This window comes from Olea europaea, chromosome 7 (genome assembly GCF_002742605.1).
Source record: "Olea europaea var. sylvestris chromosome 7, O_europaea_v1, whole genome shotgun sequence".
Taxonomy (NCBI): Eukaryota; Viridiplantae; Streptophyta; class Magnoliopsida; order Lamiales; family Oleaceae; genus Olea; species Olea europaea.
In genome coordinates this window covers 6,548,618-6,572,188 of record NC_036243.1, presented here as the reverse complement: position 1 = coordinate 6,572,188, position 23,571 = coordinate 6,548,618, and the positions used below count along the sequence as shown (strand labels likewise).

Below are 23,571 nucleotides of genomic sequence, written 5' to 3'. Positions count from 1 at the left end.
AAACTTAACAGCAAAAACAAAAAATAGCCACACCCCAAACATAATGACTCCTGGAAAAATGTGCATGGCAGAAGCAGTTATTGAACATTTCTCTATTCTATTAGCTTTTGCAAGTTTCTATATTTCTCGTCATCCTCTCTCCTATCATCTGTCTAGTCTTTTTGTCTGGTTTGGTTTCTATTTTCTTTTCTTTCTTTTTTTTCAGTTTCTGTTGTATGAGTCTTTTTGTCTGGTTTGGTTTCTATTTTCTTTTCTTTTTTTTTTTTTTTTTTTTTTTTTTTTTGGGTTTTTTTTTTTGGTTTGGTTTTTTTTTTTTTTTTTTTTTTTTTTTTTTTTTTCAGTTTCTGTTGTATGACTTGTTCTGGATTTATTCTCATCTCTTTTATTTCCAGTTTACTGCTGTTTTGCATAACTGTAGCCTTCTAGATTCTAAAAAATAAATAGTTATTTTTTCTACTTTATGATAGTACTTAACATGTACTTTACTTATGTGCTTTTTACCTTTTTGGCTTATTTTTGTGTTTTTCTATTTTTTTTCTTTTTTTGGTTCGAGGTGAGGCTTACCCAATTTAGCCTTTTTTAATTGCTTCTCTATTATCCAATTTTTCTTTCTAGTTTTTAGGTTTGCATTGTCTAAAATTGCCCAGAAATTCTATAAAACATTCTAGGCTAAAAAAGAAACCTTAAAGCTAAGGGAAATAGTAAAAAGCCTAGAGAGAGAGAGAGAGAGAGCAAGAAAACTGAATACACACCTCAGTTGTCCCAAGTCTTACGTCTACAGGCATGAGCCTAGTAAGTCAGGACGCAAGTCTTGACAAATAGCACTCAAGGAAAGGCGATTAATGAAGGCCTCAAGAGTGGAGCGAGGAGTTCAGGTACAATTTATATTAGGTACTATCAATTAGAAAAGCATGTATCATTAGCATGAAAGTACATACAAGTGGGAGAGAGTAATGAAAGAAATATACATACCTGCTGAGCCAGCACGAGACGACCTTCGCAACGACCTGAAGTTGCAGCAAATAAAGGACATGTGTAGTTTCTTATCCGAGCAACAAGGGAACCAGTATGCAAAGCAATATTTCCACCATAAAGTTTTGAAAATGGAATGCCATGTGCACGACATATGGGATCAAGCTTCTGCAACACTTCAATCATCCCAGCATCACCCCCTTCTATTTTCGACAGGCTAAAATCTATCTCAGTAGCAGAAATGGAAAAAAGAGAAGATCTTTCCTTACTAGGTTTGAAACCAGATTGGAAACCATCTTTACAAGCTCCTGATCCTTGTGATGGCACAATGTTCTGACATGCTTGGAAATATGACCGGAATGACTGTTGATATATCTCATCTCGCAATTTTTTGATAACTGCATCATCTTGTAAATCAATCTCCTCACCCTTAAAATTAAATTTTCCTTCATGGGTAGAATCATGTCGTTCAGAGGCTCCCTGACACTTGCCACCCTTGGAAATTAGTTCATCTAGAAAATTTAACCTAACTGCTAATTCACGTGCCTCATTTTTCAAAAGCTGATAATGTTCATCAAGCCAACCCTGTATTGGCTCTTCTTCGATGTCAGCAGTTAGTTTACGTATGCAAAATTTTACACATCCAGTTCTTGTTGAACTAGCCTTTTTGGGTTTTGCACTCTCATTTTTAGATGGAAATATTAGTTGACTTTTAGCAGCAGTAATAAGCTTCAAAGCTCGCAGCATTTCCTCCACGGAATCATCAATTGCACGCAACTGCAACCTATATGGCATGCATATATGTACATCAAGGGCTTGAATTACCCAGTCCCATGTAGTTAGTCTCTCAGATTTTGCATCTAAAGCACTCCCTGAGGCATTGGGAATTCGAGATATTTGCATTCTGCTGCTTTTGAAAACTCTAGCTTCATTCAAATTGAGCACAAGTCCTTCAAGAAGCACACCTATTCGAGTATTCTCAGAAAAGATGGATTGAACCTGGATCAAGGTTTCGACTCCATCTCCCACCTCAGCTGATATACTGAGTATTTCCACATCAACAGCAAAGATTGATTCTCTTTTATTCTTTTGTTTGTCAAGCTGCACTGAATCGAAAGATGTATCTTTCTTTGGGTCATTATCTTTCACGGTTGAATTTTTTTCCCTATCATCTCGTTCCTGAAGCTTCTGATTGTGTAACAGTAACTTCAAGCGTAACCCAAGTTCAAATAATGCAATATGCGCATCAGGTTCCCACCTAACAGATATATCGGTCGCACTGAAGAGAGAGCAGACAGCAATTTCCTTCAGACCACCAGAACGCCTTACAAACTTTGAGTTCTGCATGTCAAGCAGGACAACTTTTGTTCCAGGATTGCTCTCTTCTGGAAATTCCTGATAGAAAGATCTAGCTCTTTCAATCTCCATCTGTGTTGATTGTTTCTCCTTGTTCATGCAAAAACTCAGGTGGAAAATGTCAAGTGATACAGAGTACTTTAACTTTTTGAATTCATCAGAGATTGTAGACATTATACTTGCAGTGCGAGGTGTCCCGTCTGCTGATTTGCTAATTAAAACACGACCACCTTGAGATCCATAATTAACACGTTTGGGGTCTGGAACAACTGCATTATCTAACCCCACGTCTGCACAAATATTTAATGAGCATCTTTCAAGATTCAGTTTCAACAGTTGCATCCCTTTCCCCGGTGACCTGGACGATCTCGCTCCTGTGCTATGCATTGGTTTCTTGATTGAAGCAGATAAATTTTTCAGCAAGGCCTTAATCGAAAGAGCAGTCAATATCAGAGACTCAAGACGCTTGAAGGTCAAGTAGACACCCATGCCAGTTACATCTATGGTAAGAACTGTTTTACACTTGGAACCATTTACAAGTAAATCCATGTCTTTTTCGCCCAAGTCCAAGCTGATCTTAGCAATGTGCATTAAAGAACCAATATTTGTTTCCACGCCAAAGAGGCTTTCTTTCAAGCATTCTTGATATTCATCAGACATGTGTAAATTTAGTTCACCAAGTTCCATATGTATGGTGGCCCGTGAACTACATATGTTGTTAGCAAAGACATGTGATGATTGCGAGCAACCCTGCATTTTGGAATTGAGAATTAGGGTTCCATCACAATTTAAAATCAAAGATGAAATTAAGCATAAGAAATGATACGTAGGGGTTATGAAACAGACAAACAGCAGCCTGTTAATATCATTTATATGCATCGTCAAGAATGTATTGATATTTTTCCTCTTTTACTCATTTTCAAGATAATAGCAACTTTCTTGGTTGAGCACATCTTTTGCAAATAAAAATTGATAGTTTCTGAGAACAGACAATCTCCCTTCTTCTTTAATAAGAATATCATTATAATTCAGAAGAGAAAAGAAAAAGAAAGAAACAAAGAATGACAGAAACCTTCTAAACTCATAACTACATATTCACGACTTACTGGGCTACTCACCAAAGATCCTAACTATAGAGAACTCCGGTTCTACATATTTGCATAAACCCAATGTCTTACAAATTATTCTTCATTATTCTGTATCTTATTGCACAAAGTTAGTAAATTTGTTTGTGTAACTTGATGATGACAAAAGGGTCTTCCATTGTAATTTCAATACATTTATCAACATTTACTGCAAGTGCAGAATTAAAAAGTACAGTTTGCTATAAGTGAGATTCATATTAGTCCATGTATTCAAAACACGGGCTTTAAAAGAGAGCATTCAAACAGAGAATTAAAACATGCAAGTAGCTGTCCTTGGGACACAAACTATTGGAGTGTCCACCACTCATTAAGAATAATATAAAATGTATAATAACCCAAATGCTGCAAGGGTCTTGCCCTTTTCAATGTGAGAAAATTATATTGTTCAACAGTTAGATTTGATGACGCCGAGATGCAAGTTCATGAGTTAGCAGCACTGGCACCCACTGAAGATGAATTGTATGGGAAACTAACTGCGTGGTTTGGGAACATTCAACAAACCCACAGGATGGAAAAGCAATGGAACCGGTATTACCGAACTTAAAGGAATAGGACAACCTAAAAGCAAACAGAATCAAATGACTAGAATGGATATGAACCTTTCTTATTAACTTCGAAGATGGCTAATAAAAGAGTAGAGCGGAAAGACAGGATCCAAGTTAGCCAAAACCAGATTAGCATTGACATACGGCTTTCTAAAGTTTTTGCAGCAGCAAGCTATTGCTAAAATTTACATAATTTTATTGTGCCAATAGATCTACTTCAAACGTCAACTGCGTCATTTAAAATTCGCTCAACATATTCCACCTATCCAAATAAATTTCAAAACAAGATCGATTTATTCCAGGTGCCAAAAGAAGTGATGTAAGAAAATTGATACCACCACACTAGGAACTTTGAAAGTGTGAATCAGTAAAATCAACGCATTAGGTATATCAGATCCAGTATTGTAGAAAGATTGGTCATCACATACAGTATTGGTCAAAACTAGCATTTAGCAGTGACATGTGACAAAAAATATATTGGAGCTCAGAGCTCTCCTGAGCAACCTGATTCCACAGTAGTTCAATAGATGCAACATATAATAAAAAATTAAGAAGTTTCAAAGGCAAAGTCGTCATCTGAAAAATGAAAAAGAATGGAAAAGGCCCAGGAAGCTGTACTCGAGTATATAATGGAGGATGAGAAAATGGTTAGAAGTGACACAGAGCAAATTAACTTGAACTGAGATAGTCTCTTACGTGGTATAGTGGAAATCCATTCAAGTTATAAAGCACAAGAATCATCTCCGGGGCTGAAACAGTGCATGTCCACAAGATTGGTTTGTGTTCAGATGACCCTGGCTTTTCTTCAGCATGACTCTCTACTGAAACCTCCTTTTTTTTCTTTATTGGAAGAACGCACATCCATGGCTCTAGTCTATTCAAAACCAAGTTGCACTGGGTACCTCCGAGCTTAACATCAATTTCAGATCTGACTGGGGAGGCTGGCTGTAAATCAAAGCATCCTATATAAGTAAATGAAATGACAAAGAACGAAAAAAATAAGAGACTTAATCAGAGACTAATGTAACATGTTAACATCAAACTGATTTCTTTAACCAACAAAAAAAGAAGGGAAACCCAGTGCGTGTGCCTCCATCCAAGTATGATCCATTAAGCATACGGAATAAATCTATAATATTGAAAAATTCAACAGTTCTCCACAAACCTTACACGCCAAAAGACAAATTTAAGCACCAAGAAAAAAAAGTGCATGAAAATGAACGGTTTGGAAATGGCCACTTTCTGACTAAGATGCCACAAAAACTAGAGGAGGGTTTGCTAGCTTCAGTTCATTCATCACTTCCATAGGACAAAAACCCTGTTCTTTTTGTATCTTCTTCTTGGGATTTATTTGGCTGGTTTGTTTGGGAAGGAAGGCAGCAGGTCGGAGCCAGGGAAGGTTAATCTCCATTGAAAAATAGACTTTAGTTAGTGTGGTGCCAGTTACATTTTCAAAGAAAGATGAACTTCAATACATTTGGGTGCTTCAAAAAAGTCCAAAACAAAATGCCCACTACAGATAAGAAAGCTAAAAGGATATGTTTCTTGGTCTTGCAGATTTCTGTATACAACAACAAAGGTATTTCCTATTTCCACAATAAATTGGAAGTCTCTACATGAATCTTTGTATGCCATACCTTCCATATATATCATAACATCTATTGGAAGGTCCAATGCAACTAGATCCTTCATAACTACAAAAGGTCATGTTAATTTTGATCTACCTCATACCCTGTTCAAAGATATCATCTTTCAGTCTACCCAAACCACCTCCTTCATCCTTCCGTTAATTTATTCTCCATTGTTGCCAGCTGGATTGTTGACAGTCTCATTTCTTACCTTATCAAGTCTAGTATGGCCTTATTAGACTTCTGTATATCGAACAGAAATAACAGACTGGAGACTTGAACGATAATGGAGATTATGGCAGATGGACAATGCTGTGTCAAAAGATGCTATAGAAAGTAGTAAGAATTATGATTTAGAGAGATGAAAACACATGATCAGGAAGGACCAAGCAGTGCAAGCCCTAATTTTCAGCCCCTGCCACCATATGAGACAGAGAGAATCAGCAAGCTCAGTGCATGCTTTCAATCTCACCATTCTTCCTCTCCAAAAACAGATGAGGAAAAAAAAAAAAAATTCACCCCTTTCTTTCCCTCGAAGAAACTCTGCTCGTTCATGTGGTGTTAATCAAGTATTAGTAGGCAAACTATCAAAATACAGAGATAAGTCGTATTGCAAAAGATAATGCCATTAAATGTAATTAGTGAAAATCATACCTGTAGTGGTATGTAAACTGAGGAAACAACATCAAGTTTCTGTATTTCCACAATAGAAATGCTAGCTTCTCTAAGCAACTGAATATGATAGATTACATCAGTAAAAGGGTAGAAAGTTATAAACCTGTTCAACACTTTGAACTTCAAATTTGTGGACTTACGTGAATCTCACTAAATTCCATCTGAATATCAAGCCTCGTACTTTCTCCCACATCTTCAACAGATCGAGATTTTAAGCTTTTTAGTTGGATACCCATAATGTTATTCTCAACCACAAGACCCTGATGCACCAACTTCACATCCAGCTTAGGCAAAGTGAAGTCAACCTATCAAATAAGCATTGGGAAACGAATCATTAAACTCTCTAAAGGACAGCTGGAGAATGTCTACATTTAATAAACAACAGTATTATTGCTTCAACAAAAAAGCAGGAAGAACAAGGTATATATATCACTTAAACCAAAAGCGGCAAGAACATTGTAGACAAATCAATTTCACTAAATGACTTGATCTAAAAGCCTAAGCTCTTAGATAAGACACTTGTATACAACTTAAATCTTATCTTTAACATGCTCCCTTCAATGAAGATAGAGTTCATCTTTTCCCTCATCAAAACATGACACTTACAATTTCATATATGAATGGTGGCGAGACCTAAACCTAGGATTTTTGCCAAGACCACGTGTATCATTCAAATATCATCTGCAACACGTTTTTATGTCATCTAGGAAAATAATAATAATAATAATAAAATAAAAACCTTGAGCCAATCTGAAAATGCGAAGAGTTGCATGAAAGGAACTTTCTACTGTAGCCTTCCAAAATACTTTCGGAATTCATTAGCTGAAATCTAATTGGTTGGAAACCACGTAATTGAAAAATTTACAAACATACTAAAAATACAGAGTAATAAATCTAAATATTCTTTTGTCAGTCCACCTTACCCATTTCTCTCATCAGCAGTTTGTAGAGGGCAGAAATTTACTAATCATTAGCAATAAATTACAATCAATAAGAGAACAATGAGTCCTCCTGAGACATAATCTGAAACATAATCGAGAATGTAACATTTTTCCAGCCAAGAAAAATTACACATGAAGGAAATTCTTAAACTCCACAGATATTAAAGCCCGTGAAGAAGCCAAAACTCAGCTCTACTACGTCACTAAATATGCGTTCTTTTCACTCAGGAGACTCTGGAACTCGTCTGTCCAAATCACCCAACAAATAGCCAAAATCATGTCTTCCCACATAACTTCTCCCAACCTTCCTGAATCAACACCACTGAATTTTTCAATGATTTAACTCCTGCAACTTTCAAGAAAAACTCATTCGAAACCAACTTTTCTCAGCAAACTGCACCATAGAAGTGAAAGATCACGACCTAAGCACAAATAATCAATACATTCGAATTCCTCCTATACATCACTTACCAAGAGAGAGAGAAATAAACGAGAACACTTTATCGGCACTAAATCTTAAGTATTAATCATCCGATAAGAAATCAGCCAAGTAAATACCTTAATCAGGTAACGGATACAATTTCCTATAAAAGTGAGAGATTCAAATATAGGGAAAACTTGGCAACTACCCCCCCCCCCCCACAAGAAGATCAAGCTCCAATGAACTTCGATTATAACGATATGACATATACTGAATAATACTCAATAAGACTCGATGCCCTCAACGTAAGAGGTTCTTTCATTATATAGAACCAAAATCATAACTAATTATTTTAAAAGTAATCTATCAATATTTGGTACAATAATAATAATAATATAATCGTGTTTTCGTTAATCTCATTAACAACCCCCTCAAATTGATGCTAGTAAAAGCATCAATTTGCAATCATGAACTGACGCCGATGACAATATTTTTGCCCACGAAGGGTCAGCGTTGTAAGTCCGCATATGCGCTCTCGAAACTCACCTCGAAGCAATATACAAAATTCTCAAGTATCTAAAAGGCTCCTCCAAAATGGGATTGTTCTTCAAGAAGAATGAAGAGAAAAAAGTAGAAATATTTACGGATGTTGATTTGGTTGGATCAATAGAAGATAGAAGATCAACGTCGGGTTATTGTACCTTTATATGGGGAAATTTGGTAACTTGGAGAAGTAAAAAAAAAAAAAAAAACGTAGTAGCAAGAAACAATTCCAAAGAAAAATTCAGAGTAGCCAAGGAATATGTGAAAGACTATGATTAAAGAAACTTTGAAAGAATTGAAGATTGGAATGAAATTAATAATGAAACTCTATTATGATAACAAAGCAGCCAACAGCATTTCACTCAACCGATTCCAACATGATCAAATAAAGCATGTGGAAATTGATAGACATTTCATCAAAGAAAATGTTGAAGATGGAGTCATTTGTATGGTTTACGTCCCTACTAAAGAACAAACGGTAGATATCTTCACCAAAGGATTATCTCAGCAAAATTTTCACGAACTCATCTGCAAGTTTGATGTGATCAATATCTACTGCTCAACTTGAAGGAGAGTGTAGGAATTTGTAAATTATGGAAAGATATCAAAATCTTTCCTTAGTTCATGTATATTGATAGATTTATATTATAATTGATAGGTAGTCATTATTCTCCTAAATTAGATTTGTTTTTCCTTTTTATTTACATTATTGTTCTATATAAGGATGTAAGTAGGAGGTTTAATTATTCAAAAATACAGAAATAATTCTGAATTCAGTTTTCATTTAGATTCTATAAAATAAGAGAACCTCTCACATTGAGAGGCATCGAGCCTTATCGAGTATCATTGAGTTTATTTAAAACTGAAGGAGTTTCTGAAATGGAAGAACGTTTTAACTATTCCAAAGGCATAAAAGACCCATCAGTTACCATTTAAAAAATGTAGGATGTGTTCTATTTGCACAATGCCCTTCATTAAATTCCTAATGTGTAGCATAGCCTCAAGAAACATTGTCAAGATGCACTATAAAAGACCCAAAAACTGTTCATCTTCCTTAAAGAATTCAAAGCACTATTCTATTATCTCTACACTAAAAAAATATAAAAAATATAATTTAATGTTATATTAATCAACCTCTCTTCCAGAATATGAAATATAGATTTTTCCTGCTCTATCCACTTTTTGTATCACAACTAATTCATGTTTTAAACATTAACTTCTGATGCCTTGGACTCCTAACCAGTGGTTATACAAAATATCAAGTCCCAGTATTTCTTCCTGCCATATTACTTTCTAGATTATTTCTCGAAAACCAGGCATCTTATTCAGAACCCCTCCCCCCCCATCCTACAAACCGCTTGATATTTTTGTCAATATTTTTAGCATCCAACTCCATCTTCTAATAAAACAGATGGTCCACTAAATAGACCAAGAAATTATGTATAACAAACATCAATGACAATAATAAGCAAGGTGATAAAAATGAATAGTACCTCCATAGAAAATCAAAGAAAACCAACCTTTTCTGGGAATAGAGAGGTGTATTTAGTTATAGCAGAAAAAGCTGGCTTTTTCTGTGGTTTTTTAATAGATGCAGCTTCGCTGTTTGTAGGTAGAACTTCAAAGGAAGGCAGTGAAGAGGTGTCAGGTGGGCCCTTTTCTTTGTAAAGTAATTTCTCATTTAGATTTACACAGACTTCTCCACTTGTAGCATCCAGCTTTTTAACAACAACGCCTGCTTCCCTGCATCAACAGAAAGAAGGTGAAAAGAAATTGAATGAATCACCAGCAAAAGTCCTCTCTCTTTTCTATATTTAGTTAGGCTATACAACTTTCAAGATGCTGAAATAGAAAAGCCGAAATTAAACAGATCAAGAACCATAATCTGATCGACAAAAGTGAACCCAATAAGATCAAGGAACATATTCTGAAACACTTCCCCATTCTAATACACTTTCCATCATGAATTATGGAACTCTCCAATCGCTTTGGGCTATATTTACTTCATAGAAGAGAAGACGAATGAGGAACAAAGTGGTAAACACATTTGGGCTCAGCCCCACAGAGTACTTTTTGAGTCTTCTGAAGGGGGTGTGCCAATTAAGCTGGTAATTCTAGAAAAAGACTCATTTCCCCATCTTCATCTGATAATTCTATAGAACAGCATTGAGCCGCCAACAGAATGATAAGGTTTTTGAACTAAATCTATTCCCACTCGTATACCAGCCAATGTTAGGTCTGTTAGTCCAGATTAAAGTATGTCTAGAGCATACCTCCTTCGTGAACGTAATTTTGGCAGGGATTGAAGTGTGTCTAAGTAGCATGTATAAATTCAATACTGGTACTCAATGAGCCCTAAAAATATAAAAAAGATAAACAACTGACACACATAACTGCTAGAGTTGCTGATTCATACCCCAAAATCCCTCCCTGCTTCCCTTGCACTTAGAGAAATCATAGGAGCAAAGTATGGTGTGTTGGAGTAGGGTTGGTGCTCGATCGAGGACCTAGTTCTTATGGAGCGAGTTTGTGGAGATATATACGACGAGGATGGAGTGACTTTCAAGATAAATTGACTTATATGGTGGGGAAAGGTAATAAAATCAGATTTTGAGATGATTGCTGTGTGGAGACTGCTAAAGATTAGAGACGGCAGTGGTGTGGATTTGGGGCGGGGCGACCACGCCAGGAGGGGCGAGGCATGGAGGTGGCTTGCCCCATTTTTTTTTTTTTATATTTACATTTTCAAAATTTCGAGTTAAGCTATTATTAAAGAATAAAATACAAATTCAAAAATTTTAAATTCAAAGCAAATATGCTCAAATTAACATTAATTTTTTTTAACTTCTTCATGGGGTGGGTTCAGGGCGGGGCATCCCCACTTCGGCCCTCGACCGAGATGGGCAAAACCGATCCTGCCAACCCATCGAGGCGAGTTTTTTTGGCCCCATTCAAGGGGAGTTATTTTACCATCTCTACTAAAGATGTGGTTTCTTACTTTGCATCGCATTGCTTTGGAGCATTCTACTATGGTCAATGATGTATGAGCCATACACAATGAAAGCTACAGCTGGACATTGTTTTTGAGATGGGTTTACAGGATTAGGAATTGGATGATTATGCGTTGTTTTTTACCTTCTTGCATGATGCACACATCCGGGTAGGAGAGGGTGATTGTAACAGGTAAACGTTGACACATGATGGTATTTTTTCAGTTCTTACTTATTTTAGATCCATGCTGGGACCTTTGAAAAATTCATCCCCCTGGAAGATGGTGTGGCAATGTAAGACAGATAGGGGAGACGACTGACCACTTGTTCATTCATTATGATAGTGTTCGCTAGCTGTACAATGATATTCTGGCTTCTCAACGTATAGATTGGGTGTTATCTACGTGTATAGAAGGCATATTACGAGCATGGAGGAGAAAACTTCGTGATGGGGATAATAAGCTTGTATGGGATCTTATTTCGGGATGCATCGTATTGTGTGTATGGAAAGAAATAAATAGCCATTGTTTTGAAGACCACATACAGACAACAGAGCATATCAGAGAATTGTTTTATCTAATCTTGTATACTTGATTTAATGATGCGGCTACTAATCATATAGAATGGCTGCCTAACCTCATGTCATTTCTTTCTTGTTTAAGTTGATAATATACTTCCTCTATATTATCATTTGATTAATAAAATTATCTAACTGCAAAAACTAATTAAGTCCAAATTTGAATATAGTTATTGTTAGTAACATAGAGAAGGAAAACCCCCAAAGTCCCAGACATAGCACAGGATCTTTCTTTATCAATCATGAAAAAATTAAAAACTCAGTTCCCACGGCTTTTATGAAATATTGTCTGAAATGCATACAGTATACTTTTAAGACCTGTAAAGTTAATAGCTAGTTTTACAGAACAGTGATTAGACCTGCATACTTCATGGCACTAAGCGTTGAGCTATTAAAGGACAGGATACAAGAGATGGAGGTCCTCGTAGATATTCATATTCTAGTGTTAGCTATACAGTGCTACATCAACAGGATTTGGCTCGGATAGCCCATTTTTATTAATTCTGGATTTCTCGGAATTTGATGTCTATACGATGAAGGTAGCAGATGTGAGATATGAGGATGCTAAGATATATGTCTAGTCATACTATATTAAGAAAGAAATGAGAATATGCACCAACAAATGGAGGTGTTGCCAACTGATGATAATTAGAGGCAGGGCAACTTGAAAGTTGTACATATTTTGCGTGCATCTAAAGAGATTTATGCTCAAAAGACTGTCGTGATTACCATAAAACATGCCCAGAGAAAGAGAACAAAACCATCATGGCGTGTGGACTAGATAAGGGTTTATATGCTTTATAGACCTTCTAGAAAATCTCTAGCAATGAATTGAACCAAGTGGCGGAAACGATTTATGTCCTGACCCCATTATTGGGAAAAGGGCTTACTTCGTTGTTGTTGTTATTATCTGTTATATCTCATTTCTTCAAATGAGTTACAAAATATTCATGGAAACGAGTGTAACACAAAACCTACCTATCATGACCAAGCTCGCACAAGAGAGAGAATTCTTCGCAGCTGAAAGGAGCACACACCCTTTCTTTCATATGGTTAGAAGAGAAACATCCACCAGAGGTTACTGATAGATCATAGGTCACTCGTGATTCACCCAAGAAAACAATAATTGGAACAAGCTGCAGCTTTACAGACAATCCCGCCTCAGATCCAGCATCTTTAGATATATCTACCCTCAGCTCTTTGACATCCAAAGTGGCTTTTGGTGTCTGCAGTGTTAAAGTGAACCATCCAGTATTAGTTGACAGGGTATCAAACAAATGATAACTCATGATAAAAGAATCAATCGGTAAGAACCAAAAGCAATTGAAATCACAGATACTTATAGTGAAACTCATTAAGGAGCACACTTTATGATTTTGTCATTTAAAAGAAGAAAATAAATGGAGTACAATGGTATAGTAATATATTCTAACTTTTCATCACAATGGGTTTTAATCTAAGCTGATAAGATAATCAGTGCTATATATGCAGTTACACAAATACTTGAATAACAAAATATATGGCTTATACAAGGCTTTTTCCCTTTTCTTCCTGCACTGCAAGTGTTTCAAAGTATAATATTTCATATATTTTATAATTTTTGTCCCTTCTGCTCTCTCTACTGTCTTAGTTTTATTTAGATTAATGCTATAGCAAGTATTGGGATTAACCATGTCATGAAAATAAATTCATCAAGAGAACGAGGAACACGAGGAAAAATGAAATGCAAAAAAAAAAGATTATCACGTACACATAATATTTCCAGCAACAAACAACTAATGATAAAGGAATCTCAGATGTAGAAGCACGTGAAGACAAATACTTTGCTCTCTCAAACAATTATTTTGTTATTCAACTTGGACATGTGTGATATCGATGCTAACTTGAGGAAAAGATTTCTGGAATAGAAATTCAATTATACAATACAAAATCTACTTTAACTTATTTTCTATTTATTTTTATATTCTTAATTTAACTAGGAATTGATATAGTGGTAGGATTAAGTTCCCCTTTTTTTTTTTTTTTCACAACAACATCTCTCAAACATTTCCATCCACCAACACGAAATCCAACTGATGCTCCCAAAACACGGCTGAGGATCCAAGCCAACAGCCTGGAAGCAAACCTGAAACAAGATAATACACCATGAGCAATCTGAAACCAAGATAGAAAGTAGAACTAGTGCAATTTACACTTCTTAACACAAAAGATTAAGTAAATAAATAAAAGGCAATGAGGGCAGTGACACAGACTAATAGAAAGTGATAGGTTTCTTCTGAGAGTTTTCCACCACAATAAGCCTTTTAGTGAATGTCAGACAGTCAAAAGGATTTTTAAGCATAAGGGAAGACTACTAATAGTATGATTGGGTATGATTGGGCTTGAGAATCCCAAATTTAATTTAGGATTTAGGATTTGCATAAGTACCTTGAAGGTCTGGCGTTCCCAAAGACAGAAAAATTGATAAGCTAATGTCTTCTGTAGGGCATGGTCTTCACTAAAGTTGTCTAGACAAGAACAAGTGTTGAATGTGCTTAAACTATAGTGATACATCTTGTTGTGAGGCTTTGAAAACAAATTTACATTGTAGATCACAATTAATAAACTGATAATTCTAATTGCTTTTCATCTCTACCTTTATCTCTAGTTGCATCTTTTAGAAAAAAAAAAGGGAAATAAAAGAAATAAAAATAAACGATGAAAAACACACAGATCCGTTTGTTTGAACCGATATACACCTCTATTAGTCAGAATAGGTTAGAAGAAGGAGAGGTAGATCAAAATAACATGGTTTGTTGTGGTTGCGGTTAAGAAAGATTTGAATTGATTAGATATTTCCATAGATATATAGAAAGAAGGAAAATGATTCATGTATCAGATCCTTTTTTTCATTTTTGAAAAAGCAAATATCTCCTAGATGATAAAATAACAGTAATAAAGCGAGGAGGTCCAAGACTTGAGTAAAGTAGCCATAACAGGAGCTATAATTGTTTACTCCATTTGTATCCTAATTTTCACTCAACATTTAGTTTCATGGAAATTCTTCCTTATATAAAGCATATGTCGTCTCAATTAGATAGAGAATTATTCAAACATATTGATGCACATAATCTAACATCTGCAGTTACTGTTCTATATAAAATATTTCAGTGCTAGGTTGATCCACTAATTATGATTCATGATGGCAAATAAAATAGCTATTGTACTCTTGATCATCGCTAGCATTCTTCACACTGACATTCATTGAAATTTATTTTCACACCTTTCAAAATTGTGCAGTCAAGTCTCGAACTTTCTAATCTTAGAACATACATCTCAAACCTTTTAATGAATGCACAATCGAAGAACCTCTAAATGGTTTCTGTCCAAATGACCTATAGTTGACCTAGAGTCAAGCATTTGACCCATTTTTAAAAAGGATTATAGAGTCTCTTAACATTTTTCGATTAAAATAATTAAAATGAAAAAAGAATTAATAATTGACATTCATTGAAATATAGCTTCTTTCTAGCACTCAGAATATTAAATATAAGAAGACATTGCTTATGTATAAGATGGGTTTCTACTAAAATTGAGAATTGAGATCATAGTTATGGGAAGAGAGATAAGTACTAAATTTTCCATTCATTCTCTCTTTGGTGCTATCACCAGGCATCCTCTGAACCTCATTCATAAGTCAGTAAAGTACTCTACTAGCTTCAAAAGTTAGGATTACTTGAGTTGAAATTAGATTGTGCCAAGTGATGTGTTCTTGAGCAATAGTTGAAATTGGATCATTGGGATCTAGACGAGCTCTTTTTAGGTGTACATTTGTCTTTATTTCATATTATTTTAGTTATTAGTTGCCCATTTTTCCAGCCACTAAGGGGTACCATGGTACTAGCCAGGGGTTCTGTGAACACTGGGGGCCTTTTTCATCCATTTAAAGGCACTGCTAACAGGAAGCACAATTTTCACTATTTGAACATAAGTGGAAGGGCCTTTCAAAAAACAAAATAATAATAATAATAATAACATAAGTGGAAGGGAGAAAAGAATGTATTTCTTTAATTCCAATGAGTGAGGAGCTGATGCATAAAAAACTTCGATGATCAAAAGATATTAAAAATGAAATCCCGCATTATAAGTTACTTCAAGGAAAATTTCATTGTTGGGCAATTAAATTTCGCTAATCTTTGAAGGAAAGGAAAGGAAAGGGAGATAATTGAATCTGTAAAAGTAGTAATAATGTAAAAGCGAAGTACAGGAAGCTTGCAAATGCAAGGAGAAACCAATCGCACCATTCACTTCACTGTCAAATGGTCCATTACGAAATTGAGACTTGACAGTGGCTGAGATGTCAAATAAATGAACTGATGAACCTGATGATGACTAAATACAAGTAAAAAAAATATAGACAGAGATTACTGAAGGCATGCGTTGTTAACCAACAGGTGTATAAACTGAGCTGAAGGAGTAAAGATTTTTCCATTTCTCGACTTCCATTTGCGTTCAACATTGTTAGAGAGTTTTTTTATTATTTCTTCATTTATTTTATAAAGGAGTAGAGCAAGTTTCGACTACTGAAACTTGATGTTCATATCTAAGGGATAGCACAATATGGCTCAATGGCCGTAACTTGCTCTTGTGGAATGAGATTGGTCAGGCATTACCAATTTTTACTTACTTCCCTAACTAATATATGTACAATGATAATCATCTTACATTTGCAAGCTCAATTTTAACTCTAAACTACACATCACATCAGTTTACCAAAACAAGAAATCGACATACCTGCTGAAATTCACATGATCAGCACACGTATACAAGTACAAAAGTCAAAACTGAATTCTCAACAACTTACATGAAAATAAGCCATAGCACGATGGACGAAAACAAGAATCCAAACAAGAAGTTGGCCGGAGAGGCCCCCATTCTGAATTGAAGAAAGGTCAATCTTCCCTGAATTCACCTGTACAACACCAAATCCTTGCACATCATCATATCATCAGAACAGAATTAAAAAACCCATAAAAAAATGGAAATTATATCTAAGAATTCGAGACGCTATCAAAGTAGCTGAAGAATCAAGCATTCAGTTATGTGGAACAGAAAGACAGAGAGAGTGAAGGAAATGATCAGAGAGATGTGGAAAGGGCGTGATTGTAGGAGAAAAATAGAGAGAATTAATAAATACACAGTAAAATAATAAAGAATTTGAACAAGGGGTCGATCCGGGATATATGCTTGAAGGAATAATCAAAGAGAAATTGCATTGTAATGGCAAATCCGAAGAAGCCCAGAGGACTAAAATCTTGTGTGCGTCGGTGTACGGGAACCTTTTGTGTGTTTCTTTTTTCTTTTTCTTTTTTTTTTTTTAATTCGGTTTTTTTGGATTAAAATAGCGACCGGTTGGTTTTCTAGGGAAAGCTCAAGAAACGTCCTCGTTTAAAGTTGAATGAAACTGACCCGTCGCTTGTTCTCTTTTGGGGATTGGAGCTCCTTATTTTATTTTATTTTTATTTTTTAATTTTCATCGAAAAAATGTCAAGAGATTTTGTAAAAGTAATCAAGATAATACAGTTAATAAATTAAACAAGGATTAATAAAGTTCCATTTTATTCGATATCTTGTTTTTGTTCGAAATTTTATGGAAAATTTATTTTAGAGATTTCCAATTTTTCAAAAAATGTATAATCAAGTCTTAAATATTCTAATATTAGCACCTGCAACTCAAACCTTTTAATGAATGTGCGATCAAATGATCTCTAGATGAATTTTGTCCAAACGATCATAGATGACCTAGAGTCCAGCGTTTGACCTATTTTAAAAGTTAAAGAATCTTTTAATATTTTTCACTTAAAGTAATTAAAATGAGAAAAGACTTAATAATTGACAAACAAAATAAAAAATTACAAAAAAAAATATGGAGCTTCACCATCTCCTGCCACCGATGTCGTCGTCGCCTTCGCCTCCATTCACTTCCGTTGTTGTTGCGGCGCCATCACTCTCCCACCCCACCACAATCAGATTTAGTTTCACAACTAACCTATATCCAAACAAAAATTTTAGATTTTGAACTTGCTCGATGGCAAATCTTATTTCCTCCGCAATGAAATCAAGACTAAAAAGGTGGCCTTACAAATACCAGAGCACAAAAGGGTATTGCCACCTCCAACAACCATTGCCATCATGTCCACTTTAAAGACCAATGCATCACTGAATTCGTTTATTCCGTAACTTCAATCAACTATCAATAGTCTTTACCATTCACCGTTATTCCCGTTGGGCCTTAGTTTCGATGATGTCGGGCATCGTTTTCTATTGGGTCTACACCATTCATCGTTGTTCCTTTTGATAATATATTTTTTTCTCCATGGGATGGGTGAGAATGAAAATGGAGAAAGAGATTGACGGAATAAAGATGGGTGAAAAGATATAGAGTTGCCATTTTGCGTTTTTTTTCTTTTTCTAAATTCAAACACTTGAGTCTTGGTCAACGAACAATTATTGGAACACAAACCGTCCAAAGGTCTTCTAGATGCACATTTTTAAAAGGTTTGTGATGTAGGTGCTATGATCACAAGGTTTGAGAATGCACTCTGCTGCAAATTTCCCTCAATTCATTTTGGAATAGAAGTTTAGTTTGATTAAAGATTATTGTACTATGGGATGAAACCTCGTCTTTGCTCATAGTTTAATTTCAAATTAGAATTATGTTTAACCAAGAGACAATTTTATCATAAAATTTTGAATGACAATAACTACATACAAAGAAAATTGAGAGAAACAAAAATAAAAAATAAAAAGAAAGGGAAAGGGAAAGGGAAAAGTGCGACCACCATATTCAACCTTTCCACGTTTTTACACTTTTACTTTCAATCTTAATTTCTTGCCAACAATATCTCCAATCTTTCTTTAATGGCAGCCATTGTCTTCCAATAAAATTTTCATTAGAAATGTCGTTAAAGTTAATTGGCACTGCACGTGACTGATAAACCAATGAGCATTGGGTCTAATATTTACATAATCCTTAAAATAAATTAAAGTAACATATAATTGGAGAATAAAGGGAAAATGAAAAGCAATAGCCTAAGAGTATCTCCTATATTTTCCCCCCAATAGGTTGTTAAAAATGCTACTTAAGCAAAATAGACCATGTTTTAAAAAATTTATCTTTATTTTAACCTGACAAAGACTCTATTAAGGTAATTTGGCAAAGAGAGAGGCTACATGTACAGAGAGGGGTGTACAGAACCCCCTCCAAATTCGATACAATACGAGGGGCAGGTGGAATTTTTCGGACAATATTTTAATCAAATGAGGTTCATCCCATGTGTCTAATCTAGAGAGTTCCTCTCTACCTATGGAATAAACCTTTGACAAATGGAAATATCTGGAACTCCATCTAGATCATGCCATTGTTTGGTAACAGTTAAAATCCACACCCTTGTTTGACCCTCATTTTTTTCAAAATAAATGTTTCACTCTATCCTTTTCCATCATACATTATTCGATAAAATAATATTGCACATGAACTCAAAACTTTTTCCTATTATTTAACCATATATTTTTCATTAATCTACTATTTCAAAATGTATTTTATACCCAAAAAAAGGGAGGGTCTCAAGCAAGCTCTAGATTTTCATATAAGTCAAAATTAATAATTAATTTTAATCACACATTTTATGGAATTCACAATTTTTCGACTACGCATTTCATCAACTTCTATCAATATTTACTTATAAAAAAGAGAGAGAGGGAGAGAGAGATTTCAATCCCCATTAAACATGGGCTAAAAAAACACAATCAGCTTATCAGATACGCTCGTCAAAATTTCTATTTGCTATGCAGATTTATGTTTCATATGCATACTTTTATATGCGATTTTTTTATTTTAAAAATAAATAAATTTTTTGGAAATTGAAAGTGTTGAGTAAAGAAATTATAATCTCATTTTGAAATGAAGAAATTTATAAATACGTATTTAATGATTATGTCTTTCAAATTAAAAGTTTTTGATCTAAGAGTTTTGTCTTTTGTTCTAAAAGTTGCTCCCTTTCTTTTTACACCTTTTCATAAAACAAATTAAAGGGCCAAGCCACAGACAAAAGTAATATTTATGGCATTCAATGAAGTGGTTTTACACAATAAAATTTATTTTACTCCCTCTATTTTCTTTAGAATAAACCTCTAACTTGTGTGAAAATTCCATTCTGCCAAAATTTATTACGAAGGCAAAATTTATAATTGTGGGTTCCTATGTGATTGGGGTGCTACTTCTTGGAATGAATTTCGTTATATCTTAGAAGCCAATTACTTATAACTGAGCACTAGGAGACTAAATTATTTTAATGAGAGATTGTGAATTCAATCGCCTAGAATTATTTTCACATTACTTTTCAGACAACGATAGGTTCGTATTTAATATTATGTTTGCATGTTTAGTTTTGTAGTAGATATATTCTGGTATATTTATGAATTACAATAAGTACCTAATAATATTATTGGGTGGTAGAGACCAATTTCATGTTTGAGTATCTAATTATTAGATATTAATGTCATATAAATCAAAAGGTTTTCAACTTATATGTCACCTAGATTCTAATCCCCCTTTACTTTAAAAGAGAGGATGCCAACATTACTATTCATCTTGAGGCGGAGCGTTCACATTAAATTGGCTCCCTACTGTAGCTAAACCCGTTCAACATCATTTCCACTGAAAAGAGGCTTTAATTATTTACTACACATAAATAAAATTAATGCGAATGCTTTGTTGGTTTCCATTGTTGACTTAAACAAGTCATTTACTGTAGCTCCCTATTAATTCAATCATATACCATCCATAAATCACTATCAACTACTCACTAGCACTATTGTCGTAAAAGAGCGAACTAGCTGGTTACTGTTCATTCAGGATGTATTTAGATGTTTTCCATTTTAACCTCAACTCACTTACACAGTAACTCTCACATTAAGGGTCTAATGGCCTTTTTGTATGTATAGAAATAACAAAAAGTCAAAAATAGTATGCTACCTAAAAGGTTTGATTTCCTATTTTGCATAATTTGAATTTTTATGTCCAAAAAGAAAATTTTTAAAAAAATAGTTGATTTCATATACATAAAAAAAAAATTCAAGAAAATTATATAAATTATATTGAGAAAATTGTCGAGAAAAAATAATAAACATTAATAAAATAATTGATTTTTTTAAAGAAAAAATGACGAGTTATACATATTTTTTAACACACACGTTTGATGTACATTTAATTATTTTTGATATTCATTTAGATCATTCGATGTGTCTATGTTATAGTTTTTAAAATAAACTTCGAGATAATATAGAAGATTTATGGTAGATTTTTTTAAATAAATAAAAAAACTAAATAAATCGCCCAGTGAAAAAATTGAAAAAAATTGACACAAAAAAAAATCAATCGCCCAATGAAAAAAAACAAAAAAAAAATTGACACTAAGCATCATTTAAATATAAAAAAAAATGCGCCATGGAGCAAATTGCTCCGTGCATCACGGAGCATTGTCGTAATAATTTTTTCCTCTTTTTTCTTGGTGATTGATATTTATTTTTTTATACAAATCTATTTTACCTTCATAACGTGACACGAAGTATGTTGAGTCATGTATATTGTTTACTTCTTAAAAATAGTTGCGATAAATCAAAGTAAAATTTAAAACAATGTTGAAAAAATTTAATACTCAATCGAAAAGATGTCGATTTTTTATTTATTTGACGATATTAAATATTTTAGATGTATATAAATTTTGGAGAATTAAATTCAAATATATAAAAGTTGAGTGATTAAATAAAAATCTCAACCCCATTTAAGTGACAAAATATTATACTGTGACTCAGCTTGTATTTGGCTCCATTAAATCTTTTTTTCTCTCTCTTGTATTTTCAATCGTAGAATCTTCCATAAAATAATATTACATGTAAGTAAAAAACATTTCATTAAATCAATTGGATATTAAACAAAAAAAAATCAATTAATAAAACGATTTAATTATATTGAATATAGTTCTCATCAAATAAGTCCTTTATATGTAAAATAACCACTCAAAATAAAATAATATTTGATATATAAATTATAAGCTCTACTAATTTGTGTTTTTAATCCATGGATCGAGGAAGCATTTATCCTATCTCCAAAAAATACATTTTAATTATAGCAATACAAAATTGAAGCCAACTAATTTTTCATCTCGATTATTTTAATATCTGAAAAAAATTTATATATAAAAGAAATTCGGTCATTTTTAGGAATTTTTTCTCTTATTGTTACTTTTTCGTTTCGATCAATTAATTTTTTAAATAATCTAATAAATTTTTTTACATCATTTAGAAAATTTCCAAATAAACTTTTAATTTTTTTAATGTCAAAAAAGACATCATTTAAAAAATTAAGAATTTCGATAATAAGCTAATTTTAAAAATTCATCGACGATTGTACGTTGGTCGAATGCATAAATCTTCTATATTCTCTCGAAACTCATTTCGAGAACTATATCATAGATATAGGGATGACAATTTGAACCATCAAAATCAAAAATCGCAGTTAATCGAACCGAATTGTGTAAAAAAAATCGAATCGATGGTGAAATGGGGCAGATATGGTTTTGATTTTAATGAACCGGTTCGTGGTGGTGCGGGTATAGTATTTACGCCGTCGAATCGAAATCGAACCGATTACCCACTAAAAAAAAGGAGCAAAAAAGAAAAAACACACAATTGAATTGATTATTGGGCTTCACACGACTTTTCTATCTAGACCAAAACAAAATCCCCCTATTACATCTACCTGACTCAACCGACCAATCCACTTACCATTAATCCATAATAATAGCATTAGTATGACAGTATATAAATGCAAACCCTATTCTCCAAAAATCACAAACTCACGCATGGCTCCACTGCCTCCATGGTCCAAGTTTTCGTCGCCTCCAAAATTTGTTACATTTGTTAGTCATTCTATTACTGCTGATCATGTAAAAACAGATTTCGATGTTTTTCTAGACGTATTGCCAAGGATGGATGGTTTTGATTTATTGACATGGTGGAAAGTAAATTCAATAAAATATCCAAGTAAATTCAATAAAATATCCGATTTTACAGAAGGTTGCAAGAGATTTATTAGCCATTCTAGTATCTACTGTGGCATCCGAGTCAGCGTTTAGTACACGTGGTAGATTTGTGAGTACATATAGAAATAGGCGTCACCCTAAGACTTTAGAAGCTTTCACGTGTGCTTAGAATTGGCTTTGGACTGATATTCATGGTAAGATTTATTGTTTTATATTTGTTATTTATACACTTCCTTTATTGAAAATTTTTTCTATTGCGTGTAGAAAATTCTACTCATTTTTCATACTCTAGAGTTTGTGCAACGTTTAGCAAGAAAGAAGCTGACGAAGAGGTACATTTTTTTATTTAAATCTTAATTAAGACCATTTTAGAATATGTAGTATCGTTGTTTTCCTACTTACATTTCTTATTTACTATATATGAATCAATTTTGAATGATGATCTGTGCTAGTAAGACTTGTAGGGAAGAATGAATCAAGTAACTTTGATGCACAACAATTAAGAATGAAAGAAAAGTTTAGTATTGTTATATTTATAATATTATTTGTTAAATTTGTATTTTGCAATTGAAAATTGGGATAATGTTTGCATTTTCATTTGGAATATTGTTTGATAATGTTTGCATTTTCGTTTGAAAATATTGTGTTTTTGTTTTCATTGACTTTTTTAGTAAATTGTTTAATATCAATTTAA

The 23,571-nt window shown here is 33.8% G+C and overlaps 1 protein-coding gene across 1 annotated transcript in view; it reads right to left on the bottom strand.

Annotated features, from left to right (window-relative positions):
* LOC111397825 (protein SABRE) overlaps positions 1 to 17,112 on the bottom strand; it is a 47,711-nt gene extending 30,599 nt beyond the window's left edge. The window contains exons 1-9 of the mRNA XM_023024801.1: positions 16,637 to 17,112; positions 13,822 to 13,918; positions 13,297 to 13,349; positions 12,772 to 13,077; positions 9,747 to 9,969; positions 6,462 to 6,626; positions 6,301 to 6,378; positions 4,715 to 4,963; positions 973 to 3,078 (exon numbers count right to left, since the gene is read on the bottom strand). Of these exons, the coding sequence (XP_022880569.1) occupies positions 973 to 3,078; positions 4,715 to 4,963; positions 6,301 to 6,378; positions 6,462 to 6,626; positions 9,747 to 9,969; positions 12,772 to 13,077; positions 13,297 to 13,349; positions 13,822 to 13,918; positions 16,637 to 16,707 (3,348 nt within the window). The 5' untranslated portion in view covers positions 16,708 to 17,112. The remainder of the gene's footprint in view (positions 1 to 972; positions 3,079 to 4,714; positions 4,964 to 6,300; positions 6,379 to 6,461; positions 6,627 to 9,746; positions 9,970 to 12,771; positions 13,078 to 13,296; positions 13,350 to 13,821; positions 13,919 to 16,636) is intronic.
* Between the last annotated feature and the right edge of the window lie 6,459 nt (positions 17,113 to 23,571).